Below are 17,528 nucleotides of genomic sequence, written 5' to 3'. Positions count from 1 at the left end.
TCATGATACTGTACTTGGCACAAGCACCCTGTCTAGTCATTCCTGCTTCAGCCCTCTTAGTCATAGAATCATAGAATCACCAAGGTTGGAAAAGACCTCCAAGATCATTCAGTCCTAGCTGTCGGTCACTAGGGTTGGCTAACACTGAAGAATAAAGGTCATGACAAATGGAAGTCAGCAGTGTGGAAAAAAAAAAAAAAAGGTAACATCTGGTTCACGGGTTCCCAGTGAAATATTTGATTGCCTCTTTTACTGTTACACATGTACTACAGTAGCATCAGAGAAGTATCATAGATCATGGCACCTACAAATAAAGCCACTTGATGCTATCTATTAGTTGCTTCGTTAATAAATTTTCAAGTGGTAGATTAAGCTCACTTTACAATTAGCACTTGTATGGCTGTTTGGCATCATTTAGAATTTGTCATAGCTTGATGGTTACAATGTGCCTTTTAAATTCATTTCAAACTGATACCACTTGCTTTCATCCAGTTGCAAAGCTGTTATTTGTTGCCTCTTGCTTCAGAAAGCAGAAGCACCGAGTAGTGCACATGGTGATTTAACTTCTGTTATACAGCATGCTACAGAGTCCTGTAGCGCGAGTTGCATTTGAAGAAACTACATTTTAAGAGTCTCTTGTCTTGGACAGCTGAATGTGAAGTCACGACACCTGTGATCTAGTCACTGTTTCAACAAAGCTCATTGATGGCAAAGCAGTCTAGGTTGTTAGGCAATGACTGGTCTCTAGCACCATAGAACTACTACTGACCTCGTGGTGAGTTGGAATGAAAGTCGCAGGGAATGGAGTTAGACATGAGGTGCTTCAAATGGACAGATCCAGCAAATTCAATCGAGTGGAAATAGACAACATCAGAAGCCTGTTACAGGACATGTAAGATTATGAAATAACTTGCATAATGCAATACTTGTATTTTTTAACAAAAATGTAAGTATTTACAAAATAAGATCCAAGTTTTTTAAACATCAAGCAAATCATTCTGCAAAGAGACCGCATTGGTTTTGTTTTATTTTTTGTTTCTTTTTTAAAGTTTTTATTGAGTTCTTGATTTTTTTTTTTTTTTTTTAAACCATGTCATACATTTCCCATACTGATATCGCATGATCCATAATAATATAGGCAGGGGGAGTTTACTAATGGTGGGGATGGGTCACATCCACCATTGCTGTTCTCAGCCAGACAGTTCCACCTGGAGCTCCTTGTTTCTACGGACCTCTGCAGCATGCCTCTCCTGGAAAACATCAAGAAAGGAAAAATCAAACCTTGTTCTCATCCTGCATGCCAAGGGAGGTTCCTGTTGATAACATAGCTGAGCTATCCTATCCTATCCTATCCTATCCTATCCTATCCTATCCTATCCTATCCTATCCTATCCTATCCTATCCTATCCTATCCTATCCATCTAATTCCATTCCATTCCATTCCATTCCAACCTCCTTAGACTGAACGATGAAGTTAGCTATCCTCTCTGTCTTTCTCCTGCTATGATGAAGCTGGGGAGGAGATACCAGAAGTCAATGCTGCACCCTTCTCTCTAGTTATATACATGTTGTCTTCTCTTTTACTAAACCAGTCATGATTAGTTTAGACTTATTTGAGCCACTGTATATTTAGATACTTCTGTGAAAATTGGTCTGTGGTCAGGAACAACAGCTGTCAAATGAATTTAGGAAATGTTTCATTCAGGGTGTTTATAAAACTGTATAATTTTTGGCAGCTTCAAGATTTTAGGGTTTTTGATTTGTGCCTCTCGTTTTTCAGCTGTCAAACCATCAGACTTTTACCATTTCTATCTGATCAGTGAAAAAAAAAGGTTAGAAAACTAAATGATAAGTCACAAGGTGACTAGAGAAGCAACTCATCTCTAGCTGATTTCTGTTTAAGGCACTTCCTAGATATTTTCATACATTAGGGGATATTCTATGGGGATTAGTAAAAAATTCAATGAATTCAACAAGAATCTTTTTATTTATTGGCTGAGTTAAGCTATGGATCATAGGCCAACACAGCTTACTGTATCATCTGAGTCTGTAAATCACAGTTTCTTATAAGATTCATAATTTTAAGTGCCAGATTTTCTAAGGGACCTGTTCCTCAGGGCTGCAGTTAATTGCAGAATGCAAAAGTTATCTATGATCTTATAGGAGCTCCTAGACACCATGAGGCATCCACAGTTCTGGTCACTCCTGAAGATATCTCACATCATCTTTTCCTGCATAAGTAAGAGTTGGCTGTTGTGCTGGCAAAAACTATATAGCCATATAGCATTTAATTTTTGGTCTGTACAAATATTCTCAAGTGAGTTATCATAGTCTTTGTTAAAAAACCTTTGGATTTCATGAACATTTGCCATGATATTGCAGAGGAAGAGGAGATTAACAGCCTGTAAATATGAGCATAGAGTTGAGATGCTCCAGCTGTCTGTCCCATTTCCTTTTGGATCTCAAGGATGGCTAATTGGCTTTTCCCTTTGTTTTCATCAGCTTTGGGATACGTGCCTGTAAACTCATTTATTGAGAAAATAAGTAATATGAGTACAGTTCTTAAACTCCACAGTTATTAAGTTTGCGTATTCACTTAAAACTTTGGGAAACAATGATTTCTTTTTTGCTGCGTGACACTCTTGTTTCCATCAAAGAAAGAGGCATTTAGAGAGATCTCACTGGAAGTGACTGGGAGCTATTTTTTTTTTTCTATTAATCATTTATTTGCAGAAATATTAGAAAGTTCATTGGTGAGAGAAATAAATGTAAATTATCTTTTTCTTAACTCTTCTAAACATTAATTCTCATGTCTTCCTTTCTTGTTTAGGAGGGGTGATTTGGAGAAGGGTACATTTGGTTCTCAACTGTGTATTTTGTAATTTACTGGATTCTCAAAAGGAATTCCTATGGCTGTACCAAAGATCTTCAAAGGAAAGCTTACACTGTATTAGTTACAAGACTTATTGGAAGAATAGGCACCTATTAATGTATAGGAAAGAATTTTTCCTGATTTTTTCATTCTTTCCCCTTTAGAAGTCAAGAACTATACATACACAGGATAAATGTTTAATTTGACCACTGAAGTTCCTCTTCAGGGAAATCTTATCAGTGGATGTAAATATCTGAAGGGAGGATGTAAAGGGTTGTAAGACAAGAAGCAGTGTACACAAATTGGAATACAGGAGGCTCCCTCTGAACACCGGGAAGCACTTTTGTGCTGTGCAGGTGATGGAGAACTGATGCAGGTTGTCCAGAAGTTGTGGAGTCTCTTTCTTGGAGACCTCCATTAACAACATGGATGTGATCTGGGCCCCCTGTGTTGGTTGTTACTGCTGGAGCGGGGGCTGGGCCAGATGGACCCAGTGGTCCCTGCCAACCTGTGATTTCCCAAAAGTGGCTTAGATAGGCGTGAGGGACTCTGGTTTAAAACTAACTTAAGTTTTGCAACTGAGAAAAGAGCTATGCACAGCATCTCTTTGAAATACTGATTAGATGCTCTTCTCTAGTCCAGAGTGAGGAGTGATGGTGCAGTTACCTTTTCTTGGAGACGTTCAATAAGAGCAGCTAGATTAGCTTCACGGTTTTCTTTGATCTGTTCCATTTTCAGTATCAGCTTTTCCTCTGCCATTTTGCTGAAGTTATTGTTCTCCTCCAGAGCTTTCTGAAGCACCTCTCGCTCATGTTCCCTCTTCTCTGCCAGATGTTTCAGCACCTGGGCCTCCTGGGACTGGAAACAGAGAGACATGTGGTTGAGAGAAGAGTCTTGAAAACCCACGTGGAGTGAAACAACCTCCACGGGGCTCTTCACCGAATTTGGAAACTCTGTAATGTTTGTTCATTTGTTTTTAAAAGCATTGCTGGGTAAAATCACTTCTGTGTAGAAACCAGGTTAGTTTCAATAATGGGCTGAGAGGCGCTGGCTAAATGTAGGGAATATGCCCTAGGGAGCAGCAGAGCAGTGTTCAAATCACTTCTGTTAATGAGAAATGCTGTCCATGGTTATTGATTGCAGTGGTTGCTTAACCTCTGAGAGCTGTGGTCCTTTAGGTGTGAATATTTTATTTGTAGAGATACAGCACTGGGAGCTGAAGGGAATGATGTTAAAAAGGAGCTGTATTTTTTGCCCAGGTTGGGCAGTCCTTTAGTATGTGTGAATGGTTAGCAACAGGCTTTGAAGTTTACCATTGTGAAAGATAAACAGAATCAATATAGACAATGTTTTTTTCTCCCAGTATTTATGTTCAGCTTCTCCTCATTAAATATGAAAGAAAAAGGGTGTTTTGTTATACAGAAAATATGTAAGGATTGTATTTTCACTTACATTATTCAAGAAAGATGAAAACTGAAGGAAGGAATTAAACATATTCTAGTATACTATCCTTTGTAAACTTATTTCTCAGAAGCACAAGGCTTGTTATTTATTTTAAATCAAGTTACTAACACAGAACCACTAATCCTAGGAGAGAACCCAGAGAATTTGCAGCTCTGGGCCCATCCTCAGGCAAGTCTAGCAGAAGAGACTGTGTGTTTCAGAGGGGTTATTTGGAAGTTATAAACAGCACTGTATGCTCTTGGAAAAAATAAATTAGAGGGAGCATGAGAGGCAAACAGAAAACAGGGAAGAAATATGGCTCTGAGAAGCTAAGTGTATATTTCAGTGCAGATAACAATACACCGCTGCCATTTTTATCCATAAAAATGATTAGCTTAAGACCTAAATTAAGGGTTTTAACCAGTAATTACAATTAGCAGTAATTAATGCTATTAAATTATATCGTGAGGCTTTTAATGGAGTGAAAAAGCTGCAGTTTTCTTATATGTGGAAGATCCAGCTAGAAGAAGAAAACAAATATATTAACAAAGGTAGGATACACGTACAGCCAAATATACTGAAAAGGCAAATTAAGCAGATTCTAGAAAAGGCTGCAGAAGCCAGGCAGAACATCTTGCAGCAGGACTGGATTAAAACCTATCTGGCTTTCAAAGGCTGGAACAGCTTGCTTGAAATCAGAGATAAAGCTACTTTTGTCACTCTTGGCCACTCACTGGATTTTCTTTCACCTCCAGCCTGGTTGTAGTTCTGGACTCACTGCTCAGCTGTGACTTCTGGAGCTAGTTGATGGGAGTGCTCCACTGAGCTGTTTGGTACCTTGCAGTGATCCTCACTGCTTTTACCACTACAGCACATGTTGAACAGATAGCAATAGAGCAATTGAGTCAGACAAAATGATTGATGTGCCAGCAAAAACATGTTGCAAATGAGAACAGAAAGTCCCATTATATATATGAACAAGAACGTGGAGATTTGGACAACAGATATGTCTAAGGATGCATTCCATAATAAAAAGTAAGGGACTGTGCTTCTAAGCAGCATTTTTTGAAAGAACACTGGCTTTCAGTGGGAGATATCTAAACGCCTTTAGGTCTTTGGGGTGCATGCTTGTTTGTCAGGATTTGTTTTCTTCCACTGAAACCTTTTGCCTTCTGGAACTACTTTCTATTATCATAAATCCATGAGAAAAGTGAAAAATTAGAGCTCCATAGCAAAGTACACACAGTTCTAGAGGCCGTGCTGGCAGGCAACACTTTCAAAATTAATTTGGTCACTAATGCAAGATAATGAAGAAAATACTTACTTGCAAATTAATGCAGTATTTTCTGAATGTAAATTACATTGGCATCAGAAAGAGTCTAAATGAAAGCTATGCCATGCTTCAGGAACTAACTGCACATTTCTAATGTTCTTTACGATGTACCTTACAAGACATCCCTTTTCCTCACACAAAATGTTCAGGGTACTTGGAAGTTGTTCAGAATAAAGGGTCTCCTCCTCATCACAAAGCACACAAGGAGGAGAGTCTCATTTACATTGATGTCCCTTTTCTAATGCCACTTACACCAGCTGTGAGCCTGTCTGTTTCCCCTGCGTTCAGATCACTGTTGAAATACCCTTATGACAATTTTGGAACCCAGTCAATGCATTTTTGTACTGGATTGTCATATGACTTTGTGTTTCAGATACATTTGGCTAAGGATCTTGGCCACCCAGTCTGCTCAAAGCCTGCTAGACATCCAGAAATTGCTAAAATGAATGACTCTTGATATCTAGTGTGCCTGGAACTAATGGACTCTCTTTGTTGTTGGTGTTGGCTTTTAACTGATGCATTTGGACAATTTTGACGTGGGATCTAACACATGTAGGAAGTTTTTATTCCATATTTATTTTTCAACATTGTATTGAAGTGCTGGAAAAGGTATTCTCATATTCCATTTTCTAAAGCACTTGTAAATGGTTTACAATAAATGCTTCTAGTAGAGCTATTATGAGAAAATGTGTATACAAATTTGGAAATGGGATGGAAGATAAAGAAGATTAAGTGTAAAATGGTGGAGAAAGGAAAAAAGAATACTCTGGGTGAATATTCAGAAGAATTAAATATGAAAAGGTTTAATCAAAACAGCTACAGCTGCAGCCTCTAATGCTAGATGTAGAGGAATAAAAATCATAGAATCATAGAATGGCCTGGTTTGAAAAGGACCATAACAATCATCTAATTTCAACCCCCTTGCTGTGTGCAGGGTCGCCAGCCACCAGACCAGGCTGCCCAGAGCCACATCCAGCCTGGCCTTGAATGCATCCAGGGATGGGGCATCCACAGCCTCCTTGGGCAACCTGTTCCAGTGTGCCACCCTCTGAGTGAAAAATGTTGTTAGACATTCCTGGTATAGATACTTTTGCTCCCAGAAATGTACTACTGTGCTGAAAAGATTGCAGGCAAACTCCTTAAGACATTCATGTCACTTTCTAGAGGACCATATGCAATCCCAGTTTTCAGAGTCCTTCACAAGGAAATCCACATCTCAGCTGGCCAGAGATAGATGCAGACAACTAAGCATTCTAAAAGCAAAATTATTTATGGAAATTGTATTTTGAAATATGTTATTATTATTATTACTATTATTATTACAGTAAGAAAATTCCACTTATCTGAGTTGGACAGCCTGGTCTGGTGGTTGGCAGCCTTGCACATAGCAGGGGAATTGAAACTAGATGATCATTGTGGTCCTTTTCAACCCAGGCCATTCTATGATTCTATGCTCTTATTTTCTCACATTTATCTATTTTTCTTTGATGCACACTTGCCAATATTTAAGTCATTTATGCAGAGATAAAGGATTATACTTTAAACAAGACATAGGCTTGCACAAATGCTTTTAAACTAGGAATTTCAGCTTGAGTGCAATTTCCTGACTCTCTTAGCTACTAGGATGTAGGAGACGCACCATGGAGACATGCTTTCTGGAGAAGAGAAGGCTCATGGAAGACCTTATGACCTCTGAAACTGCTTGAAAGGAGGTTGTGGTGAGGTGGGGGTCGGCCTCTTATAACAGCAATAGGATGAGAGCTAATGGCCTTGATTTGCACCAGGGGAGGTTCAGGTTGGATATTAGGAAAAATTTCTTCCTTGAAAGAGTGTCCAGGCACTGCAACGAACTGCCCAGGGAGGATGTGGAGTCACCATCCCCCTGGAGGTGTTCAAGAAATGTTTAGATTTTGTACTGAAGGACATGATTTAGCAGGGGAATACTGGGGGTAGTTGGACAGCTGGACTAGAGGATGTTGGAGGTCTTTTTCAGCCCTATGATTCTATTATTTTATCAGTCAAGAGAATTTCACTTTCCTAACATATTTGTTCACTTGCTGGATTTATTTTAAATTAAATTATTCAGTAGAAGCTTCAATAACTTTGGTATTATTCAGTTATTGTGTATTTAAGATATACTACAGGGTAGGATTAAAGCTCCTACTGCAATGCAAATGCCAACATATAAATTCCTAGTTCTTAATTAGAAGGAATTAATTATGTGATGTTTTCAATAACAGAAATGAAGTTGCTTTCCTGCATAAAAGCAAGGAAATGGGCACAAATTGATAGGAGCTAGATGATCCTTTAAGTCCCTTTCAATCCAAGCCAGTCTATAAGTTAGATCTCACTTATGGCATATTCTTCACTGGGGTGTATTTTTAATTATTAGAACCACTTCTGATTGTTGTTAGGACACTGTCCCAGACAGTGTGCCAACACACAGGGAGAGAGAGTTCCTCTCCCAAAGCAGTGACTGTCTAAAGGGACAAGGAGAAGAGGAGGATGTTCCCCCTTCATGGGGTTACAGAGCAAAAGAATGCATGTATTGCTGCAGATGATCTCACCAGTTAAAAAATTCATTAATGAGCACTGCCTAATTAGCAGAGCAGGGCCTAATTCCTAAAAAGAGTGTAAAACCAGAGAGTATTTTTTATTTAAAGGCAATTCTTGTCCATTAATTATACTTGATTTTAATGAGAACTGTGCTGGAAGGACATGATCTAGAACAGTTATGCCTAATAGCTGATGTACATAGATAAAAAAGCATGATAACAACTGCCATGCTGGATCTCAGAAAACATCTGCCTGACTTGTCCAGCAGCAGAAAGCAGAAGATGCTTTGGGAAAGTGTATATGAAGTTGGGTGATTCTGCCTGATTCTTTCCTATGCATTTTCCTAGCTTCCACCAGGTTACCTGTTTTCTGAGGCAGATTTTGTATCCATATAATTATTTCTACAAGGTACTTCTTTACCAATGTTGCTATTGTCTTTTTGAAATAATTAATATTTAAATAACATCTAAATAGCTTATAGTAACAAATTCAAAAACTTGATTAAATGATATATGCAAAGGTAATTTCCTCTCTCTGTTTTAAATTGTTGTCTGATTTTGTTGAATGTTTCTTCCCCTTCGGATGTGTGAAACAGAATATAATTGTTCCTATTTATCTTCTCATTACCATTCATGACTTTAAGACTTCTGTTTTATCTTCCATCTGTTGTCTCTCTCCAAGCTGAGAAATAGACTGTTTAATTTATCTTCTTATGGAAGATGTTTTATTCCTGTGATTGCATTTTTCACTCTTCTCTGCATTATATGCTTTTTTTTAGACTAAAAATGCAGGCAATGCTTGGGATGTAGGAGCACCAAGGATTTTAACAGTGATGTAATGAGGTTTTCTGCTCTGTTCTTGGTTCCTTTGCTTGCAATTTCTGCTGCATTGCTAACGTGGAAGATCTTGTCTATTAAATTAACTCATTTAGCTATATGTTCATTCAAAATGAATGCAATAATGAGTTTTCCTTTAGGAAGAAATGAACAGTAATGAAATCAATGAAATGAAATCTCTGGAACATTCAATTTCTATTTCCCACTAAGTATATGCATAATATTGGGCTTCTTAACTGCTGCCATTTCATTCCGTGTTTGTATCTTTACTTGAGTATATGTACTCGGTACAGAGGTACTTCACAGACTGTCTTTGAAGCTTGCCATCACATGGATGTGCCACAGCTCATTCTTCTGGGCAGGTGCTAGTGCATATGATTATCTCTTTCGCATGCAGACATGTCCTTCTACTGAAGAGAATGCCTTGACAGAAACAAAGACTGAAGCTATAGCACTAATGTGCAACATCTGGATGATTGAATTGTTCCAGTTAATGAGATCCAGAGTTTCACCACAAATAAAAAGTAAGGGACACTTTTAAAATAAATGTCATCAATCCAGATTTATTGACTTCAGAGGATTCACTTCTAATCACATAGAGCTATAATGGCTCCAGATCTCTTGACAGGAACCCTGATCTGGTCTGATAGAAGCCAAAGGAGAGCAGAGAGCCCTTTTGCTGCTGGAGATACCCCATGTTCTATCTCTGGCATATCTGTTGTCCCTGAATTTCTGTATACATTGTTGTCCACATCTACAAAAGATTCTGTAAATTCAGGGGACTTTCTGCTGCAGGCAAACTGCTTCTGTGCTAATTGCTATGTAGACGGTCTACCAGCCTTTCTAAGCTCTTTGTGACAAGCTTAATGACTATAAAAAAGGAATTGTCTGTTATGTGTAAGATCATAAGGGAGAAAAGATTCAGTAGATAACTCCACAAGGCCTATTTACAGCACTACTCAGACTGTCTGCTAGAAATGCCTCTCTTAGTAGCAGTGCTACGGCAGCATCTTCAATCAAGTAGTCTGGTGAGCAATCCAGAACACTCTTTATTCAGGGCTGGCACGTCTCCATACTGCATAAATAAAAAGTTTAGTTGACACAGATAGGCCTTGTGACTAATTTCCATGGGGCCTACATGGAGTCAATATTTGATAGCCCCGGCAGTAGCTGTTCAAATTGCATATCTGTCTCTTAAATCGAGACTGAGCCAGCTTTCAGCAACTATCATAGGTACTCTGAATGCATCCTTACACACAGAGAGAAAGCACATACATTTGAGTCCACTGGGACTTTGTGTTCAGAACTACCTGTATTTTATGACACATGCTTCCTAAACATCCGAACTAGCCAGGTTTGTTTGCAAGTTGCTGAAAGAAAATAATCTAATCTGTTGATTTAAACATGTTAGTAGCTTTTGTTCATGCTGGCACACTGTGAGTCAGTGATGGAGATGAGAGACATACAAATAGATAGGAAAATTGGATGTTATCCTGCACACTGCCGGGTATAATTACTAATATTTTCTTAAGGAAAAATACCTTTCTCCTCTCTTCGGCAGCCTCCAGCTTTTTCTGGATCTCCTCAAGGGAGAGCTCTTTCTTCTTTGGAGAGGCTAAAGTTCGTGGTGCTTCCGAGACTGGGGATGGTGGCTTTAGGATCAGTTCAAAGGCCTGGCCCGAGGCACGTTTGTTGATCTGTTTAACTTCCATGTCTGCACAATAAAGTGAGAAGCGGTAAGCACTTCAATACTGTGGTGGTGTTAAGGAGAGAAGCAGTACAAAAATTAGTGTAGGATCAGAAATACAGACAAATGATTTAGCATCTTTGCTGTGGGCAGATTATAGGCTGAAAATTGTCCTTGGGAGAAGTACATCCCATTTCACCTGCAATAGTTTATTTATACATGAATCCTATAAAGATAAAAATTTACAGTGGTTTTGGAAGCTTACTGGAGTTCTTTGTCATTTCACACTCCCAGTGAATGCTGCCCAAGCTGATTAAATTTTAAGCATGCTTTCATCTTTTCTGGGTTTCTTTGGGAACTATGATGTCAGCTGTGAAGACATGTAATTCTCACATGGGAAGCACTTCTCAAAGTACTAGGAAAAATACAGCTCCGTATGAAAGATATGGCTTTAGGAGTTTAGTCAGTTGCTATTAGGAAAAATATCAAGCATCATGAGTAATAATACACAATCAATAAGAGGCAATAGCCCAAATCAGCAAAATAAGTGGTTAAATAAGCAAAATATTGTTTGTCTAACATTAGGTACCAGGATGGTGAACTGAGTTAGCACATTATCTGACCTGCGGGTGAAAGTTACTCACCGTCATATTTATAGATGTTCATGTTGCGAGGTTCAGGATAAAAACAGGAGCAGATCAGAGAGAGCATGGACAGCTCCTTCATCTTTTCCTTGTAAGCTGAAACAAGAGACCTTGTTAGCAAACTCCCCTTCTTCATCTTCTTCGTGAATCTCTAACTGCGATGACTGACCACGGACCAGCAAATCTGCCTCACAAGCCACCTGGCAGATTTATCCAGAATATTTACTTTGTTTCTTCTGAACATGGAGTCTTTACCGCATCAAATATGAGATGTTCAGTACTGAATAAACTGCTTCTGTTGTCATGCATGACCTCAGCCTTGGCTCAAATGCATGCAGTCCTCTTTTGGTTATAGAAAGTGAATCTAGCTACCAGGAAATGTATTTAGCATTGGAAGAGTGCCATGACCCCACTATCTCCTGGCAGGTGGAAATAAATGAAGCTCTTACAAATTTCTATGACGTCTCCAAATGCAATTGGGAACGGCTCTGAAACGTTGCCCATGTGTTGCCATAGGCAGATGCTAAACTCATTATCTGCGACAAATGAAAATGTCATCCAGATAATTAAAAATAAAGCCAGAAATGAAGATCCATTTATAAAATCCTTAGCATAATGTCCTTAATATGAGAAAGTACTTGAAACAAAGAAGCATTTCCCTGTTCAGTTCTTGTATGGTTACTTTGCTTCCATACTCAGGCCTACTGAATATCAGCTGATGCAATAAACACGCTTGCAAATTACCTTCAGTGTTAGCCTGCAGTGCCTATAGAGCCCAGTAATGGACTGAGAAATGGTGGTACCAATCCTTAGTCGTTACATAATAGTCTGCATTTGCCTGTCCTAATTGCTAACATCTCAGCTTATTACCTGGAAATTAGAACCCAGACGAGAGCCAGGCCTCCCGAGTCCTGTGGCAATACAGTAGCTGCTGCACACACAGTGCAAGGTACGTATGTTGGTGGGGCTGCTTCAAAATTGACCCTGGCACACACAGATCACTGCTGCTATTAAAATCATATCTACAGAGTCAGACATATATTTGCAGCCAGCATATGAAAAACAAAACTTACAATGTAACTGGGTCTGAAAGTATTGCATTTAACAGATTAGATCAAATTAATCCTTGATATTACAGTAGGAAAATTAGAAAGCCCTGTGATCTTGAAATAGTGGGTGCAGATAAAATTGTCATTTAGTATTTCTCATGGCTGCTCTTCTGTCTTTTAAATTGGTTTTTTTCCTACTCAGAAAGACCCCTGTGGTTGATGAGGTCTTGAGAGCCCTTAGGTGATGCTCAGAATGGCGGTATTTGAATGATACATCAGTTTAAGAATGGATTTCTAACCACAAGTGCATGATTAATTAAGTTAACGAATCTTTGGACACTAAATAACCCACCCAAAGGACATACGGCTTTACAGAAACCACTGGTGAAAGCCAGCATCTCAGATCAAGGTTGTATGGAAGATTTTGCTTTCTCTGAACTAAAATTGCTAAGGACGTTTGGACTTGACAAGTTTTTCTTTTGAAACCTAAGTGCCAACTTGCAAGGAATAACTCAGATATCCCCTGAAGAGTCAAATGACATTAAACTGATGTCTATTGATAGTCAAACATAATGTTATATTCATTTAAGCCCTCATCCAATAAAGTGTGTGACCACATGTGTAATTCTAAGCACAAAGGTGTGGCTGTACAGACTATCCTTGGAGGAGGGCTTGACCAGCCAGCTGCCCACACCACCAAAACTTCATCATGGAGGTTGTGGAGAGATCCTGCACGAGGGGCTAGTCAAAACATAGGAGGTTGTCTGTTAAAGACGGAGCCATTGATAATATGAGCTGAAAGGTTAACATTGTTGTAAAAGACCCAATGAATCACTGACACAACATATAGCTCGAAATATCTTTGTAGGAAGAGGCATGCAAAGAGATGTCCAAAGAATCCTGCCTTTTGGGTCCCCGTTATTATTTTTTCTCCTTGCTTGACATTGAATATGTCTTGTTTTCTAGCAGCATTAAAAACCATCAGAAAAGGGTGTTTGTTCTGCTAGCTTGTCATCTGCAAAACATGGCTGGAGAAAGATAAGAATGTGCACAACTCTCATTTCTTTTAATACAATAGCTGCACTGAAAGCACACTGCTGAAATGATTGTCCTATTCCATTCTGAACACGGTCAGAATTAGGATGACTTTCCATGCTTTACAGGTATTACATTTTGTTTTTCAGGGTATTGATTTAGTCTCTATTTGCCCTACAAAGTCCTTCAACCACAGTTAAAACATACCTTGAATGTTCACAGCAATTTCTGGAGGCTGCTGCAACTCTAGAAACCAAGCAACACGTGGGTGACATGGGCCAGCATAGGAGGAGAAGACCTATTCTACCTAGGCAGCCATTGGGAGAGCATGTTGTACTCCTGCAGTGTTGTTGGGTAGCTTTGTCTATTGGAAAATTAAAGTCTGAGGGTCTCAAAGGAATGGAAGACCTGCACACCTCAGGTGTCCAACATCAGTGTTGTGAAGATTTCTCCCCCATGACCAGACAAAGATCAACATATGTGGTAGGAGGCATGTACTACTCAGCTGTTCTTTCCTTAAAATGCCATGCATTAAAGAAAAAGTAGTATGGTTGGCCCAGTGACAACTATGCAGGCTCCTCTAGATGATGGTCCGATTGGAGTGGCTGGCCAGTGTCACACAGGGAGCTCATGACTGAACAGGGGGACAACTGATTTCCCAAACCCTATGGAGTTAAGTGTTGTAGCCACAGAAACACATTCTCTCTAAAGGAAACATTTTACATTTAAAAACAAAAGATGACAGTACAACATTTATGCAGACATACACATACACAGGTCTTCTTGTGTTAACTGAAATAGGTACCCAAATGTTCTGTTATATAGTGGAGCTTTTAAAACCTCATAAAGAGACTCAGGGATTGCAACAAAGTTTATTTTCCAAAGGTGTTTCAACTGGCTTACTAACAATACAGCTTCTTGTGCAGTCATGTAGGGTACATATCATTGCATTAAATGTGCAAGTTAAATAAAGGCAAGTAAATGATAGTAATCATAATAATACAAAAGCTTTGATAGGGAAATTGCTAGGAAAGAAAGTGTTGACAAAAGATTGTAATAGAATCTTCTCAGTTATAGGCAGCACCATTTAAATATTTAGATGCATTAAAGTCTGGCATGAACTCAGAACACAGATTTTTGATAAAAACATACGAGATTTCAGTATTAGCAATCTTACAATTTTTTTTTAAAGTGAATTCCTTGTATTCATAATTGCATAAAGACTTGGAAATAGTACCTAATGCCCTTAAAATCTTTGACAGCTTCAGAGAAGAATCTCAGATTTGACTGAAACACAAAAATTCATGATTTTTTTTTTCCTGAGTGAGTTCCAAATGCATCTTAATATCAGTTTGAAGCAAATAACACTACCTTTTGAAACTTCTGAAATTATTTCTAACGGCTGTGTTTATAAATTATGAAACCAATCCCTGTGTTAGTGAACATTTTGATACTTTTTAAAAATTTTTGTGGGTTCTTTACTGCCGGATCCCCTGCTGCATCTGCATGACAAGCAGGGATGCACAGCAGAATGAAATCTGTGGAGGGATGCAATCCAAAGGACTCCATGCTACATGCTGTAAACATTTTGAGGTTTTTTTCTTTAGACTAGGTTAGTTCCACGATGCGAACAACCATTAGCTCCTGAGCTCAGTAGAAGTGCAACTAAAGGGTATCTTCTGGTTTTCTTTACCTCACAACTAAACCCATTTGTGTTCTCTCAGTTTGCTCTGCAGTGTAAACCAAAGCCTGGTCAATTGGGCTGCACTGATGATTCACTTCAAAATTGCTCTCCTGACTTCAGATTTAGTCAGTTAGATTCCATATTTCTTCACTAAAGACTGGTCCTTCAGCTCACCCCTAGGCTGAAGCTAAGAGGCGAGAGCACTATGCTGCCATTGGAAGTCAGCAAACAGTTATCTACTGCTGGGAGAAGCAGGAACATTAGGGAAAACACTGTTAAAACCACCCTGTCTGCTCTCATCTGTTATCAAATAGCTGTAAGGAATTTTCTACAGTTTACATTGTAACATGAAAATCTTTACTGACTGCTGGGCCATGGGCAATCTGGGTCAGACTTTGTTCCTTGGCAAAGCAGAGTTAGGACAGATTGCTGTGTCACAGCAGAGACCATTATTCATAATCAAGACTATTTTTAACACACGAAAGCAGAGAGATAAGTGTAAATGTTACTTTATAATTAACATCTGATGAACGTAAATCCGTTGATTCATTTTCCCTTACTGAATCCAATCTACATATTATAAAATGTTACTCATTTTTGAAAACTGAAGTGCCACCAGCCAACCTACTCTTGAGAATCTGTGCACCTGGAAGTTTGAATGGGCATATTGCCCATGGCCAAAATGTGCAACCCATAGGATAGTTCAGCTCCATTGCCTTGCTGGGCATCCACAAGACAGTCAGCTTCCCAAGATGAATTACAGTCACTAACTGAAATCCCCTTTTTTTTTTTTTTTCTTAAATTTATTTTGAAGAGAGTGTAAGATTAAGAAATAAGATTCAATGAAGCATGGAATGCAAGGTACAGAATACCTACCACAACCATCCTCTGCACTGATCTCTCAAGAATGTTACTGAGAGAACAGCTTTTTACAAATTTCACTTTGTGACTGCTTTCTCGGAAGTGCTAGAGTTTTTGGTTTGTCATGAAAAGCCACTTCATTTTGTGAACACCAAAAGACACACTCTGTTGACCAGTGATTTTATTTTCATAATTCATTTGAGTAATATTGTGCATACTTTTCTGTGAAATGAAATGGTGTTATGTAACCATAACTGTAACTGATAACTACCAGAAGCAAGCCAAGATAGCCCTATCAAATTATTGTCTGGCATGCATTTTATCCATATTTTCCTTTTCTCTTAATCACTGAAGATAAAATTTTGATTAATCTCTATAGATTTAAAAGAAAGCACACAGAAAAAAACCAAAATTAGTTGGTTTTATCTTTTTTGATTATAAACGGGGCCATTCTTTGTTGACCAAGTCTTTAAAAGCACACTCTTCATTCACTGCAAAGCAGTTTCATGTGGAGAGAATTTGAATGATGTCCCATGCCCCTGAATTTTTGATATTTCAATATCTGTGCTATAAGGGAAGGAGATAGAAACTGTGAAAAGGAAAGAAGAAACAGAATGCAGAAAAGAAATTGTGAATTACTGAGTTTCCTCTGTGAACACTGACAATAAAGCGCACAATCAGTGCAGAAAATGCGATAGAACTTGGACAGATTAATCTGCTTTTGTGGAAACTGAGAATTTTAAAAAGAGTTTTAGGCATTCATTTCTGTAACCTTCATGGACATTTTGAAATCACAAAAGCTATCTAGGTTCCAGCAGAAGTATGTGCAATTCTCTCTGGATAGAAAGCCTTTTTAGAAAAATAGATTAAAATGGTTTGGAGGAGAATCAAGTAATAGTGCTGTTCATAGGAGCACGGGGTGGCAGTGGAATCAGGGAGCATGACTTCTTCAAAACACAAGAACTGATGAGAACAACGGATCTGACCCTTCATACTATCATGACTGTGTCAAATTGTATCAAACCATCAACGCTACCATAAATGAAAGCTCTCACATGGCCTTTCTACAGCACAGGTGGCAGAGCAGTTTTCCTATGGGAAAATCCACCCATAGGAATACACAAGCAGCTCTTTGCTTATGCAGACTGCCCAATAATGCCTTCCTGGACTATTCCAGATGCTATGTCCATAGTTTTTACTTAATCAGTGGGATTTGATTCAAATGTTGTTCACTTTCTGATGTCAGAATGCTAAGATGTGAAGTTACTGCACTGTAATATTTCTGTGTGTGTAATTTTCCCTGGTAGAGCTATGAGAAAATCCATTTACTGAATCCTGGTTGTGCCGTTCCTGAAATTCAGTTGAATTTCAGTGAACTTGCTGGGTTCAAAAAGAAATCCACAGATTTTTCCCTGGTGATAGAAGACCTCCTCCCTTAGTATCTGCCTTGCCTGTGCCATTTTCTCAAGATTCCCCCTGCTCGCCTCAGAATTTTCCCTGCCTCCACACCCCATCTTCCTTCCCCAGT

General features: G+C 38.8%; 1 protein-coding gene across 1 annotated transcript in view; it reads right to left on the bottom strand.

The window, feature by feature from the left end:
* Nucleotides 1–1,036: 1,036 nt before the first annotated feature.
* Nucleotides 1,037–17,528, bottom strand: part of STMN2 (stathmin 2) — a 33,453-nt gene continuing 16,961 nt past the window's right edge. The window contains exons 2-5 of the mRNA XM_031590870.2: nucleotides 11,372–11,467; nucleotides 10,582–10,754; nucleotides 3,539–3,730; nucleotides 1,037–1,250 (exon numbers count right to left, since the gene is read on the bottom strand). Coding sequence (XP_031446730.2) covers nucleotides 1,191–1,250; nucleotides 3,539–3,730; nucleotides 10,582–10,754; nucleotides 11,372–11,467 — 521 coding nt within the window. The 3' untranslated portion in view covers nucleotides 1,037–1,190. The remainder of the gene's footprint in view (nucleotides 1,251–3,538; nucleotides 3,731–10,581; nucleotides 10,755–11,371; nucleotides 11,468–17,528) is intronic.

This window comes from Phasianus colchicus, chromosome 3, assembly GCF_987193195.1.
Source record: "Phasianus colchicus chromosome 3, bPhaCol1.hap1.1, whole genome shotgun sequence".
Lineage (NCBI taxonomy): Eukaryota > Metazoa > Chordata > Aves > Galliformes > Phasianidae > Phasianus > Phasianus colchicus.
The sequence above is the reverse complement of the archived record's forward strand: the minus strand, read 5'-3'. Positions and strand labels throughout refer to the sequence as shown.